The 14,548-nt window shown below is 32.9% G+C and overlaps 1 protein-coding gene across 1 annotated transcript in view; it reads left to right on the top strand.

Moving 5' to 3' along the window:
• The window catches only part of LOC133184168 (KICSTOR complex protein SZT2-like), a 63,289-nt gene that overhangs the window by 23,267 nt on the left and 25,474 nt on the right, over nucleotides 1-14,548 (top strand). Inside the window, exons 21-22 of the mRNA XM_061319071.1 lie at nucleotides 11,502-11,617; nucleotides 13,670-13,827. Of these exons, the coding sequence (XP_061175055.1) occupies nucleotides 11,502-11,617; nucleotides 13,670-13,827 (274 nt within the window). The remainder of the gene's footprint in view (nucleotides 1-11,501; nucleotides 11,618-13,669; nucleotides 13,828-14,548) is intronic.

The raw sequence follows: 14,548 nt of genomic DNA, 5'->3' as shown, positions 1-14,548 counted from the left end.
TTCATTGTTTTTAGGTCATGTCTGGAAAGATTTTAATTGTGACAGCACAAAAAGCCATAAATTACGACATTACTGTTGTGGTTTTTTTCAATGTTTGCATGAACAGTGTTGTGTGTGATGTTTGTTGGACCACAATGAAAACTTAAAGTCCACCCCTTACTTTTTACTTATCAAAATAAAAATGAAAATATTAAAAATTATTAAACTGTGACAAATTATTATTATTTACTATATCTATTTTAAAAAAATTACTTTTCATTTAAAAAAAAAAACAACAACCGTATACTACAGTCTATTTGAATATTGCATTTATACAATAAAAAGAATTATAATACCTTTAAATAATGTAAACCACATTTAGTCTGCTTCTTAGTACATTCAGTACTTAGATTTTTTTAAACCTTGCTACATGAAAAATGCTATTATTTCCAGGTGATGGGAATTAAAATACATGTATTTATATGCCGTAACATTCAGATTTTGACATTATTTCATTATGTAGACAGAGGCAATGTGTAAAATATGGTCATAAATATTTACACAATCATAAAACAAAATGAAACTGCAGGAAAAAGCTTAATAAATTCATGCATTTTCATGGTTATAGCACTGATTTATTCATGGGGATGCATCAGTGTTAATGTATTATATTAGTATTTAGATATAATAAATTAAGTATATAGACAATACTGCACCAAGAAATAAAAAATGTCCATGCTGCATATATACAGTGACGCATTGCCTTCATTTATTTAATATGTTTATATATTATATAATAAGGCATTGTATTTTTTGTGTGTCATATTTTCTTGAGGATTGTAAATTGCAGTTGCTTGAAAATACGACAAACTGTGTGTAGCTTATTATGTCTGCCTCTACAAACATGACTGCATTCCTGAAGACACAGTGTTGACTCCTTATAGGATAGAAAGTTGAGGATTTGATAGTCAAACAGAAGATCTGCGATACCTTTGTCGTAAAAACTGAGGCATCACTGTAAGAATTTGGGTGAAACTACAACATTTTGAGGAATGTGATGAATGTATTAATTCATATTGAGTGGGTACTCATAGATTTTTTTGTGTGGTGGTAATTGAAAATGATTCAATCATTTTAATATATACACTGTATTAAATATCCCAGTGCTGGCTGGTAGTGGCTGCAGTCAAAAAATGATTCAAATTGAAAACGATTCAGACTTTTAAGTTATTATCTATGGTGTTGTAGAGTCTTTAAGAAGCTAATTTGTGTGTATACAACCATTTTGGGAATTCAAGCATTTTAAAAAGAGAGAAGTTAAAGTTTTAATGCTGTTTCCCTCACAACTCATGTATATATACAGTCTGTAGTTGATTTCAAGAAGGAATTTCATCTTGAAGCTTTTTTCTGGAAATTTATGAAAAAGCATGTAATATCTCTTGATTATGTCTATACTGTAGGGAACTTTACACTCTTTTGCTATTGTAAATTCTTGATTGAGCTTGTCATATTTTTTTGGTGATAATTACTGTTGGGAATTTAACACTTGTTTTTGCAGGTGATCTAAGATGCCAGATACTCATTCGTCCAAGTACTGGCATTTTTATGCTGTTGTGTCTTTTTTGTGTGAATTCCGAATTACGTGTCTAAATCACCAAGTTATGAATGGGATTAGATAAAGCGGGTCAAATTTTGTTTCTTAATTTTATCAAACAGGAATACCTGGGTTTGTTAGATTGAACTTGTTGGATCATTTCTATGCATAGTTTGATAGTCAAACTTCATAATATATTTTTCTTCCTTGTGGGTCAATATACAAGGTAAAAAATTATGACGACTCTTTGTTCAGCACACAGAGTCCTTGCAACAAATAGAAGAACTGTCAAGAGTTGGTAGAGAATTGGATTCAAGTCAGTTTATTGCCAATATGATTTACAAGCAGCTCAGATATTGTTCTAATTCTCATTCCAAGTCATGAAGGCACGGGAAGCCTTTGGGCAAACAAAAGCGTTGTTGAGCATTTTAAAATGCCTCAATGTCCAAGCGATGTTAAGAAAATTAAATAAAATCATGGGGCCCTTTCTTGAAAAATATCTTGTCAAAGTAAATACAGGCCCTAATCACAGTGACATTCATACTCACTATTGAGGTCATTATTCACACTTTAAGATAATTAAACCTTTGACTCTTGTCGTAATTATGAAAGAAAATTATGAAAAAATAGTGTGTATATTGGCTGTATTATGATATGCCTACAATAATACATTATTATGTTCCTGGTTTTATTGTGCAAAGTCGAGTTGTATGGCAAGACATGTTAAACATGCATAAATTTATAACTGGCCAGGAAGTCCATTCATACCTCAGTCATTGTTTTGCAATCCAAGAAGCAAATTTGGTTTATAGACAACATTTTTTAATTATTCGGTTAAAAAAAAACACCCAAAGCTGAATATTATGAGGTGTACACTGCTCCACAAATGTATCATTCATCTCCCAAAATTTACTGTACGTCTACAGTACGTATGCCACAGATTTGAACACCATGCAGTTTATCACTGTTACTTAAAATCTTAGGAGGGGTGGGGGTGGGGGGTGGGGACAAAATGAAACTAAAATGAAATATAATATTATCATCAATCATATTCAGATATGTATATATGTAAATTGTTGGAAAATCTGCAAAGAAAGCTAATGAATCACCATGAGTATTTAATATGACTGGTTAAAAATTAACTGGGAATTTGATATTTACACTGTTTATTAGAAAAGACTTTTATCAGGAAATCTGTATGTTTGGATGTAAGTAAATTATCAGACTAGTTTTATCTGGGACTATACTGGATTATACTGATTGAAAATATGAACCCTGAATTCGGTGACTAGTTGATCAGGTGACAAACTCAGACGATGGTGTTTACATATTGTGTGGTTTTTATGATAGATATCTTGTCTTATGGCATGAGAGAGGTCGTTTCATTCACCAGTTGATAATTTAATGAGAAAAAAATAAACCAGGAACAAATCCTTTTTTCATTCGAATTATGAGACAGAATGATAAGTCGGTAAACTCGACTTAGCCGAAGCATTTACATGTGATGCTGACCAAATAACTTCATGCTACTATTAATCAGTTGGCCAATGTAGAATCACATTATTAGTTTTGGGAAAAAAAATTATGAATTCAAATTAAGGGCAATACATATACCTGTAATCCTTGCAAGGCAGAAAATATAAAAAAAAAAGTATGAAAACTGCAGAATCATTGAATCACTTTCATAGATTCAAGTTGTTCACATTCTTCAGATCTAGGATATGTTTTTAACAAAGGAATACAAACATTTGAACAACAATATACATGTATATCTTACATTTGTCAAAAAAGTAATGCATTTGTGTACAGTGCATCTTTTAATTTCTTTAAAAGTATGGCTTAGTGGATGGTTCAGACTTGTTAGCTTTGTTTCTTTCATTGAGAGGATCGTAGCTCTGAATTAGGTGAGTGGTGTGGCAAAGGAGCCTCCATTCAGGTGAAATAGCCAACATTGGAGTTCAAGGAATGCTTGCATAATGTTTAATAAAGTCCCTCTTTCTTTCCATCCAGAAGATGAATTTCATGATTTTTTTTTCTGGAGGAGGAGGGGGGCATAACTTTATAAGGATTTCAACACATTATGATTATAATATACATTTATTAACCGGGTTCGAGGGCAACATGCGTTTTGTCGGACCCAAGAACCAAACTCTTTGCCTGAGGCCATTAGGCCGAAGGCAAACAGTTTGGTTCGAGGGGTCGACAAAACGCATTTTGCCTGAGAACACAGTCAATAAATGTTTTGTCATACCTTTTATTTATTTATTTTTATTTTTTTTTTGACATACATGTATGTTGAACACCAATGAATGCAAATGAGATTTAGCTGACCCCACCCATTATGTGACGTAAGCGGTCCAACATCTCATCGACAGGTCCAATATCTCACTCTGCGGTCAAACATCGATTTTTTTATGCCCACTCAGTAAAACATTGGAAATATTAGACTTTTATTAGTATTGATTTATATAGGAACAATTTTTTAAAGGTGTAACAATTAATGCTATTCAGGTAGAAAATTATTTAATATAGCAATGTTTTTTTTTTTTAACTGATGATTCACCTTTCCAAAGTTATCAAGAATTTTTTTTGGCCAAGTCTTTGTCTGTTTGCATTGTCATTCAGACAGGACACCATGTTTGGCAGAATACTTAATATTAGTGATAATACAACAAAGATAAGGGCAGAAAATTGGTTGTGTTTTAACAGGTCATTCATAGATCCCCCAATGTCTGACAGAGGAAGGCAGAGGGGTTAGAAAAAAAAAATTGTGCGTGGACAGAATCAGATAGGAAAGGTGACTGTGTCAGTCTATTTCTTTATGTTTGCTAGATAGTCCCTTGTTATCTTCCATAATCCAGATTACACTATCAACACAGCATAATATTATCAGTCAATATAGTGAGAGATATGCAAACACAAGATTTTCCTTAAGTTTACTTGCTATATAAAATAATTAACTTTCCAAATTTCACCTCATCAATTGACCATAATGCACTTATCAGGGTTAATAAAGTTTTCTCCTGCTAATTTCGTATGCAAGGTTTAATAAGGTACATTACGAGCATGGCCATGAAAAGGCAGATACCGTATATAGTAGAGGAGTCCATAAACCTAGCTCTTAAGGTCCTCGCTAGTCTTGTCTCAACTTGTCACCCCTCGAGAGATAGTAGAATCTTCCCATGGTATGTCAAAGTACAAAGTCAGTGTTTGCGATCTCTTAAGAAGGGTCCATAAAAATGGAGGCAGAGGGTTTCAGCGGCACTTATTAGGATCCTGACTTGAGGTTATACAGTAGCCAACTTTGAATTCAGAAGTTCACACTGACCTGAACCAACTGTATACCAAGGAACATCTGTAAATACTGATGCTGACTGCTTTAAATTGATAGATGAAATGTATTACTGCATAAAAAAAGAGGAGGGGAGTTTTTATATTGGAAGTATGTTTCTTTTGGTTCAGAAGATGTATCAGTGAGTTGGAAGGTTTGGTCTCAGCAGTATGGGGTTCATTGCCAGATCTAACTCTTCCAGCTCACTGCTGCATTGCGGTGTCTTCTGCTGCTTTCAGGGCCATGCTCCAAGAGTAAGTACCATTTATATAGGGAGTTAACTTTTTTTGGATAGGGTATGCTTTTGAGTGAGAGTTTCCCTTGTTAACATAAAGTTTTCACTAGGTTGATATTCTCTTTCATGCAGTGGTCACAGGAGATAGGGCCTTGGGAGAACACCTGCTATTCCCATTGGTCTGATGGGATTGTTGGTCTCTCAGTCATTTCTTTAAAGAGTTTTTCCAGAATTTTCTTTGTGGCAGGAAATGAATATGATACTAGATGGTACTGTATATGGAATATAAGGTTAATTAAGGAATTGTTGTTAATTGTTTGATCAAGTAACTTTTGATAGAATAATTCATATATTTTCTTGTTAAGTAACTGCATTTTTTGTGCCTCTGTAGCGTACATGGTTCTGATTTGTTAATGTTGAAGTTTTAAATACAGTTACCTTTTTTTTTCAAATTGATGCACTGATGGATATAGTATGGAAACAAGTAATTTCTATATATAGAGAAATATTGAAATTTAACTTTAAAAAACAAAGATCTTTTTAATGAAGGGGTGTACAATTGTTGACCATGAAAGAGATGAGAACAAATCAATAATTTACAGCAACAGAAATGATTTTGATATTAAAAAATGTGTTTGTTCCTAACCCTTTTTCTTGAGGGACATATCAGCATTATAAACAAGACCCAATTTTCTGCTGACTTTGCAAAAATAAATGGATACAAGTACAAGTTTATAAATTTACATTACCTGTCAGGGAAGTTATAATTGTCACTGAGAAATTATTAGAAATTTTAATGTTGTAGTTGAATGTATGAATTTAAAGTCCCTGGATAATAATGCACAATGGCCATTGGTCATGGTAAAACAATAAAATAATAATAATAAAAAAAAAGGCTGTTGTTGTAAAAAATAATTCATTTTTGGTCATGCAACAAAATATTCCTTGGAAAAGTGTTTTAATTGCTTAAATATTATGAAATTACATTTATTAATAAGAATGTTACTGTATGTACAAGATTTTTACATTTTAATGGAGAAGTTTGCTTGGTTGTTTAAATAACTTAATCAATTGATGTTTCAATCTAACTATCTTTCAAAATAATTTATTCCCATACTCTTTAATGCATATTACAATGTCAGTACCAAATGCAAAAATACCATATCCTCTGAAAATTTTATACCAGCCCAGAATTGCTAAAAATTTTGTTACTGGAATTCTTCAAAAGGGGGTTGAAAAATTGTACTTAAGGTAATGTTAATGGTACAAATCTTGACCTTAAGGAATGCACCCCCCCCCCCTTTCCAGTAGAAAAGGGTAGTCATTAAGACTTTTCTGGGGCTTTTATGGTTATTACATAACTTGACTCTTGAAACTACATTTTATGGCTGCTGTATGAATTATAATCAGTGCATCAATGGCTTCATTAATACCCAGATCTGCTGGAATTTGTTTTTATGGGTGAATAATGAGATTACATGGGTAAACAGTGTTACTCTCTCTGAGTGTACTCGGACTTATCTGGGACCATCGCTTGTTTGTCTTGCAATATTTATATAGGCAAACAGCATTAAAATTTTGAGATTTAAAGTCAACAGGTTCTTGGTAAAGGGTATGAATATTGGGGGATTTTATTAACTCGGGATGTGTGGTTGGGTCATTATTAAGGAACAGATCAAGATTTAAGTTTTAGGAATGAATTTTGAGGAAATTAATTTTTTTAAGGATACAATTTACTTTATATTTTGATAATATTTGTTAATAATTTTCCTGTTTCTACTCCTTATGACAGGAAGAGTATATAGTAAATATAATAAACCCGATACTGCATATTCTTGATAAAGTAATTTAATAAATATTACATGTAATACTCCGTGGTTAATTTACATCAGTACATTTAATGCACCTAAATTCTGCACCTACTTCAACCAAATCTACTTTGAATTATTAAAATGTTCAGTACAATGTGGGCGTATACCCCATCAAGATTTTGGAAAAAAAAAATCACAATCAAATATTTGTCATATGTCTTATCTATTGATTTGGCTGGCTTTATTGATTGTTGTTATGATCTTCAAAACTTGAAGTTTACGGGACTCTTTTTATTTAATATGGTAAGAAAAATATTCAACCCCATAAGTTTCTACATGCCTGTACATAATCGTTGGGTCTGAGTGCGTGGCTAGGGCCTGGGTAGATAGTGCTTGTGGATTAGGTTTCACTCTGCCTGTTAGGATTTCGGATGAGCCACAAATATCTGGGTAACCTGCAGACAAACATTTACTTTGAACAAATAACCTGGGGGTTAGGGACAATTTACCATTTTTAGCTAGGTGCCTGATAGGTCCACATGGGTATCACTTGTGCATTGTCTTGGAGCTGGATTTTTCTCAAAGAGCAAGGGATATTTGAAGGCGGAAAAAATAAGGAGGATTTTTTTCATCTTTTCTTATTTGTGATTTTGTTTCGACTTTTGTGAGAGGACTGGAGTATTGATATTATTGGACTAATATTGTGAAAGTTTACGGCTTTGGTCAGCTATATTTTTTAAATAAGAGGATAACCTTCTTGGACCTCATATTTCATTTGTTATTCCAATGGTGATTATAATCATTTTTTGCTTCCTGTTTTTTGGGAAATAAGACACAAGGTTTTAAAGTATTTTCTTACTACTTTCTTTTCATTTTTTGAGGAAATAGCCTATTAATATTTGTCAAGGTATATTTTCGGATTCAGATTTCATATTGTAAAAGGTTACCCTTTAATACAAGTCTTTTTCTTCCTTATCTACTTTCAGTATGTGTTTTAGCAAGGTATTTATAAAGTTATAAATTACAATGATCGGTGAAAACTATAAACGTACACAGGTAGACATAGATGATATATGATTTTAGTCTTCTTAGACAACCCAGTACCTAAAAAGAAGATTTAAATTCTTTCTGAAGTGCATATTGCTCTTGTTTCATGCTTCCAAGTATACGAGTTGTCAGTGATTGAATAAGATGATTTTGAAAAAATGCTTTTTTGGAGGTATATTTATTTGAAGGGTGTGATTGCGGTGAGACAAGGGTGCATGTTTATTCAAAGTTAGAATTAATCCTGAAGAGGTAGACATGATACTTTTCATGGAAAATGTGTAGAAATTTTCTGGAGGAAAAGTTTTAGAGAGATCGGGTGTATTTGGAGTGGAGAGAGTTTTATCTCATCGTTAATTGCCGGGTGAGATTCAACTCCTCCAACTGCACACTACGCCAGCTAGCAGCTCATGGACTAATATCTCAATACTTTGGTGCAGTATTGCTCAATATTTAAACTCTCTTTTTTGCTTACGTACCCCAATGTAATTTGCCTGTGAATATTTGCACTTCCCATCGGAGCTGAAGAGGTATGTATGACTCTGCATAAAACATTTTACTTTTTCGCAGATTATATATGTAAAACACGTTTAATGTGTGTTAAATTTAGATAAGTTTTCTTTGGTAATGTATTCAGGTGATTAATAATTTATAAAGATATAATTTTTTTGTGTTGTAAATAGAATATCTGGGTTTTTTTTTTAAATTCAAGTAGATATCTACACTCTCAATGGCTAGGAAAATTAATCACTTAGTATAAACATTTAAAGTTGATATCTATGAATTTGATAGAAATTTTCTGTTATTCTTGAGAATTCAGGTATGAAATAAAAGTTTTATAAACAGACCTTGTTTCAAGTTTGAATAATAAATATTTACAATCCTGAATTCAGAGTAAATATTTACAGATTCTAGGAAGCAATCATTAAAAAGTAGGCTAACAGAGATTATCTGTCCAGAAATAGAATTGATACAGTGTGTGAAGTTATACTTTTCTAACGTCATCAAATGCACTTTGCAATTGTCTCCCATTAAGAATACTGTTTGCTTTGCTGTGATGTAGACATTTCTATGATAAACTAGTAGATAAATGCTCTAGTTACAGATAGTAGCAAACGTACAAAGGTAGCAGTCTGAAGTTTGAAGCCCACTTGAAGTATATCAGATAGGTATTATTAATTACGAAGAAGCCTCCCTAAGTATGTGATAGGAGGTAACCTTTAGCCACCAGTGAGATAGGTGCCGGTAGATGGAATGATTTGATAACTGATAAACCTGTGGCCTGTAGTGACGAGATTGGACTTGTCCGGGAATGCGTTGCCTGGGAAAGCTGGTCTTGTGATTAGGGGGTGTTTGTGTACAGATCTAACTTGTACCATCATCCAATACCCCACTTAAATGGAGACCACAGAGCTGAAAAGTCCTGCTATCTCCGACCCCTGATAACACTGGACAAACATTGGCAAGCCGTATAGGTATATATGTAAGAGTTGTTGGGGATCTCATAACCGACTTGCAACAACAAAGTGTAACATGCATGCAGACAGTCAACTTAGGGGAATGCAGTATTGCGTAATGAAAAAGTGCATGTTTGTATTAAGTACATGTATTTGAATCCATTTATTATTTACAATTAAAACAAAGATTTATTTGTGTGTGTTTGTGTTCCTTGTTATTCTTTGCAAGCAAAAAAAAAATTGTCTTCTGACTAAATGAAAAGCATGAGTAAAAACTACTAGACACTTGCTACAATTTAATTGAATAATTTTTATTTGAAAAATCACAACATGAATGAGTTTAACTAAGGATTGGATCTGGACAAGTAAAGTGTGTGTACATGTGTTTTAAATATGTTAAACAATTTATGTGTTGTAATATCATCTGCATTTGGTTGAAAATTTACACTACTGCTTTTGACCTTGAACAGCCAGATGTATTTCACAGGTATCATATACCTACAGGATAAGTTACATTGTACTTGGATGTTAATATACAAGATAAACAAGATTTAACTTACTTTATCCCACTGTAAGACAAATTATCCAAAATACTGATAGTATTACTTGTTAGGTTTATTTACTGACTGTCTATGGAAATATATCGGGTTGTTCAATCTCATAAAGAGCAAGATGAAACCAATTGAGCCTTCAATGAGATTGATCAATCCCCTATATTTTCATAGACAGCCAGTAACAAACCTAATACTGAGGACCATAATGTCAGGAACATATACAATGTAATGATATCTAATAACAAAATGGTTAGGCAGCAGCCATATTGTCTAAAACATGTATAAATTCTCACCAGCTGGACATGAAGTCATGTGACACATTTTAGCAAATGAAAGTGCCGATGTCAATCTGCGGTTAAAAAAAAGTATTTTTTGAAGTACATGCTAGTACATATTAGAATTCATGTTTACTATAATACTGTCATTTTAAGTCAGAACAATTTACCATTTACTAGATCGAAATTCTTTAATGAAACTGGAATGTAAATGGATGAATTTAGAGAATACTGTTAATGTCTTTATGAAATTGTAGCATTTCTGGCTCAGTCATATCAAAGTTGGTTGAAATTATATACACCATGGAAGAAAGAGCTATATGCGGTATATGCATATTTTTGCCCCCATAAAAATCAAATTTTGAAATGTGCTGTATTGTACAAATTGTATGAAAAATCTGAATTAACAAAAATATACTATAGTTTTGACACAAATTGTTGGCATTAATTTTTGTTTCTATAACACCAAAAACTATTTGGATTTTGTGTTATTTTTCAGAAAGAGGACAAAATGGACAAAATTTGTTCAATTTTTACTATATAATTTATAGATCTCAAACCTGCTCCATAACAATATTCACAACATGTGTATTATCATTCTACATTATATCAAAACAATGAGTTGGAGCAGACCTGTGCCCGGTGACTTTTACTCAAAAAATTGACCTATTAATATACACCATTTTCTCTATAAATCATGGAAATTTTAATTTACGTCATTTTCCTGGCATCATATATAACATACGGCATCATAGCTGATGAAAATATTTAATGATTTGAAGTCTGCAGATATCCCCCTGGTTTAGAACATAATTATAGATTTCTCTGTCAAAGTTTGATTTTGGGGGCAAATACTGGTCATTACCGAATATAGTCCTTTGTCTCCATTGACTTTATCATGATGTTACTAGAGAGGGGGTCAAGTAGATCAGAGGTCAAGGCCACAACACTTTCCTAAACCTGTACATCATTTTGTCCGAAAGGTGTAAAGACAGAAGAAAAACAAAGAAACAAAGAATGGAAACCCAGAAAGAACAACAGAATCTATTTTGTTAACACTAACCAATAATTCATTAAACATAAGGTTGAAATTGAGAGAAATAAACATTATATGGGCTGTGTCTTTGAAAATAAGTTTATTGCAGAAAGATTGTCACTGTTTTACTGAAGAGTTCATGGAAGACTATATGATTACCTGTTTAATGTTCATTTTATCAACAGTTTTATCCCAAAGACCTGGAATGTGTGTCTAGTCTTGTGACCTTTGAGAACTTGCAGTATGTTTGTCAACACCCTGCTGTGTTTGAGGACCTGCTACCATGGCAACCAGAGGGAAGGTATTACAGAGGGGTTTTAAGTTTGGTTGTGATGTATAAATGCAGAATACTAAAGCGCTATAGTGATTTACACACTTTATGGGTCATTTTGGGGTAACTTTCAGTTGAAACCTCTGTATCTTTCTTGATAAATTTGAGTGTTTAAAGAATGTTACATTACACCTTACATTTATATCTGAGTAGGGTTGTTACCCAAGGGTGCTTGCACCCATAGACAATCCCCATGTAATTTTGGAAATGTGATTTTTTTTTTTTTTATAAAGATATGATGAATAAACCTGCTATTTTTTTTCTAAACAGCCCCTACCATGCAATAGGTTTTGCATTACTTGCTTGTGGTGAAATAGTTATCAAAATATTCACCAACAGCATTCCATTTCCCTGCCGTTTAATATCAGAACTCTTCTGGATTTATCCGGATGGTACACAAGAAAAATCTGCTTTTTTTTTTTTTAAAAAACACCTAATTACTGAATGTGAGGACAATGGCAAGTTTATTGTCCCCTTCAACAGCAACTATTTCCCTGGGCTATACTTTGGGAAATAGAAATTTGCTGTCTTGGGGGTCAATAAACTTGCTATTGTCCTCACAGTCAGTAAATAGGTGTATATTATAATGGGTCAACCCTTCTTTATAATAGGGTAGAACCTATTCTATACTTACCTTTCATTATTTACAAAATTACCTGTACATGGGGAGTGCCTATACTTGCACCCAATAAAATTTTGCAAAATTTGGCAAGTCCAAAAATGACTTTAGCATCCTTAAAATTTAACAGGTCATGAAATTTGATAACATTAGGGTTGGCATAAAAAATATTTGGAACAAGTTGTCACCCTATACTTGAGAAAGATGTCATGAATTGTCTCCCTGCACGTGACTTGCTCTCAACCAATCAGATTGGCTGTATTATTCTGAGAGATAATTATGTAATTTAATACTCAATACACAGTCACAAAGACTTCCACTAAATAAAGAATTCATCTCAAGCTTCAATAAACTTGCATTTATGTATGATACATACAAGTAAGGTCAAAGCCAACCTAATCAAGATGGGGCAACAGTTGAGGACCAAAATCTGATTTAATTGTAAAAAGTAAAAAAAATAATTATTCAAAAGTTTGATTGTTATCAACAAAACAATTATTTGCTAAATTGATATACAAGCATTGTTTTTGGTCTAATATTCTAAGTTTAAGTTGTTCAAAGTAATTGCCAGCATGGCAAGTACAGGCACTGTAGTTTTATAAAGCTTTTAAAAAAGAATGAAAGTGAAGAGATATCAGTATTTTTATAGATGAAATTATATTTGTTTGAAACATATGGACCTTTGGGTTAGGTGGCATTATATAAAGGGTCAGATGAAGGTTTGGCATTGGAATATACTGAAACATATTTACATTGAAGGAGCTTGAAGAGAATACCTGATTATACAATTACATCACTTTTTTCAAGTACAAATTAAAAATTCAAATAATGATAATTGACTTGATATAAAAAATTATAGATAACAGTCATTTTGGTGTCTGTGGAGGCTATAAAATAACCTGAATCACCATTGCTCATTGTATATTGGGAAAATTTGTCAAATTATTTTTATAAAGAAGAGAAAGGCTATTTAAAATGAATACTCTGAACATGTTGACAGCATTCTTATTTACTGCATTTATCCAAGAATCTGAATATATGTATGATTTTAATTTTTTGAAATTCATTAATATTTTCGAGACTGATGTAGGCATTTTCATCTGTAGTTTGGACTTGAGGTGTTGCTGACAATGAGATGACATCAGATTAGCCATCATTAGACATTAGCTTCTTGATCAGAAGCATGTTGTATTCACCAATTTAACTCTTTGAAATTTACTTGACTTTCCTATGCTAACACATGTTCTGTTGTAAAAATATGCAGCATGTGTCACCATATGATAAATAAATGTTACATGTGTTTGAAGCATGTCATCACCTAATGAATTTCTAAACTGTATATGGATTTGTAATAATTACAACAGGATACAGGCTACAGTTGACTATTTACACTTTCTTTCCAGCATTTGCAGCAATGCAGCTTCCAGCTCCCCGTATGATGACGAGTGTCATAGGGGACCAATTTTACCCAACATTCACCAGATGCCCCTCGTGTTCGATATTCTAACATTGGTGCCTAAGAGTCAACAAGCAGAGCTGCTCTTTTCTTCCTTCATTCTTGGTGAAGCTTGTGATTTTCATACTTTTTAGCTCACCTGAGCCGAAGGCTCAAGTTAGCTTTTCTGATCGAAATTTGTCCGTTGTCTGTCGTCATCGTTGTTGGCGTTGTAAACTTTTCACATTTTCATCTTCTTCTCAAGAACCAGTGGGCCAATTTCAACCAAACTTGCCACAAAGTATCCTTGGGTAAAGGGGATTCAAGTTTGTTCAAATGAAGGGCCACCCCCATTTCCAAGGGGAGATACTTTAAACATATTACATTTGGCTGTGTATTATTTTTAGAGCCTTTGGCGGAAAGCAGCTTCAGCTAATTCAGGTACAATGTTAAATGTCGAGTACATACACACATAAATAAGACCATTAAGAAATGCACTAAATCAAATCTGTGCTAATTTGTTCAAAAACCAATTTATGCCAAATATCATACACACTAAATATATTACATTTACAGTAATTATGAATTCATGAAAAATTAATGGCATCATTTAAAAATCTTCTTCTCAAGAACCACTGTGCTTGAAAACATGAAACTTGTATGGAAGCATCCTCAGGTAGTGTAGATTCAAGTTTGTTCAAATCATGACCCCCGTGGGTAGGGTGGGGCCACAATGGGCGATCAAAGTTTTACATAGGAATACATAGGAAAATCTTTAAAAATCTTCTTCTCAGGAACAGCAAAGCCATGATTGATCATATCTATATGGAAGCATCCTGAGGAAGTG

The sequence above is a fragment of the Saccostrea echinata genome, unplaced genomic scaffold (assembly GCF_033153115.1).
Source record: "Saccostrea echinata isolate AGI-Se365-2 ecotype Australia unplaced genomic scaffold, CSIRO_AGI_Sech_v1 ptg000010l, whole genome shotgun sequence".
NCBI classification, from domain to species: domain Eukaryota; kingdom Metazoa; phylum Mollusca; class Bivalvia; order Ostreida; family Ostreidae; genus Saccostrea; species Saccostrea echinata.
This window is presented reverse-complemented; position numbering and strand designations above follow the sequence as displayed.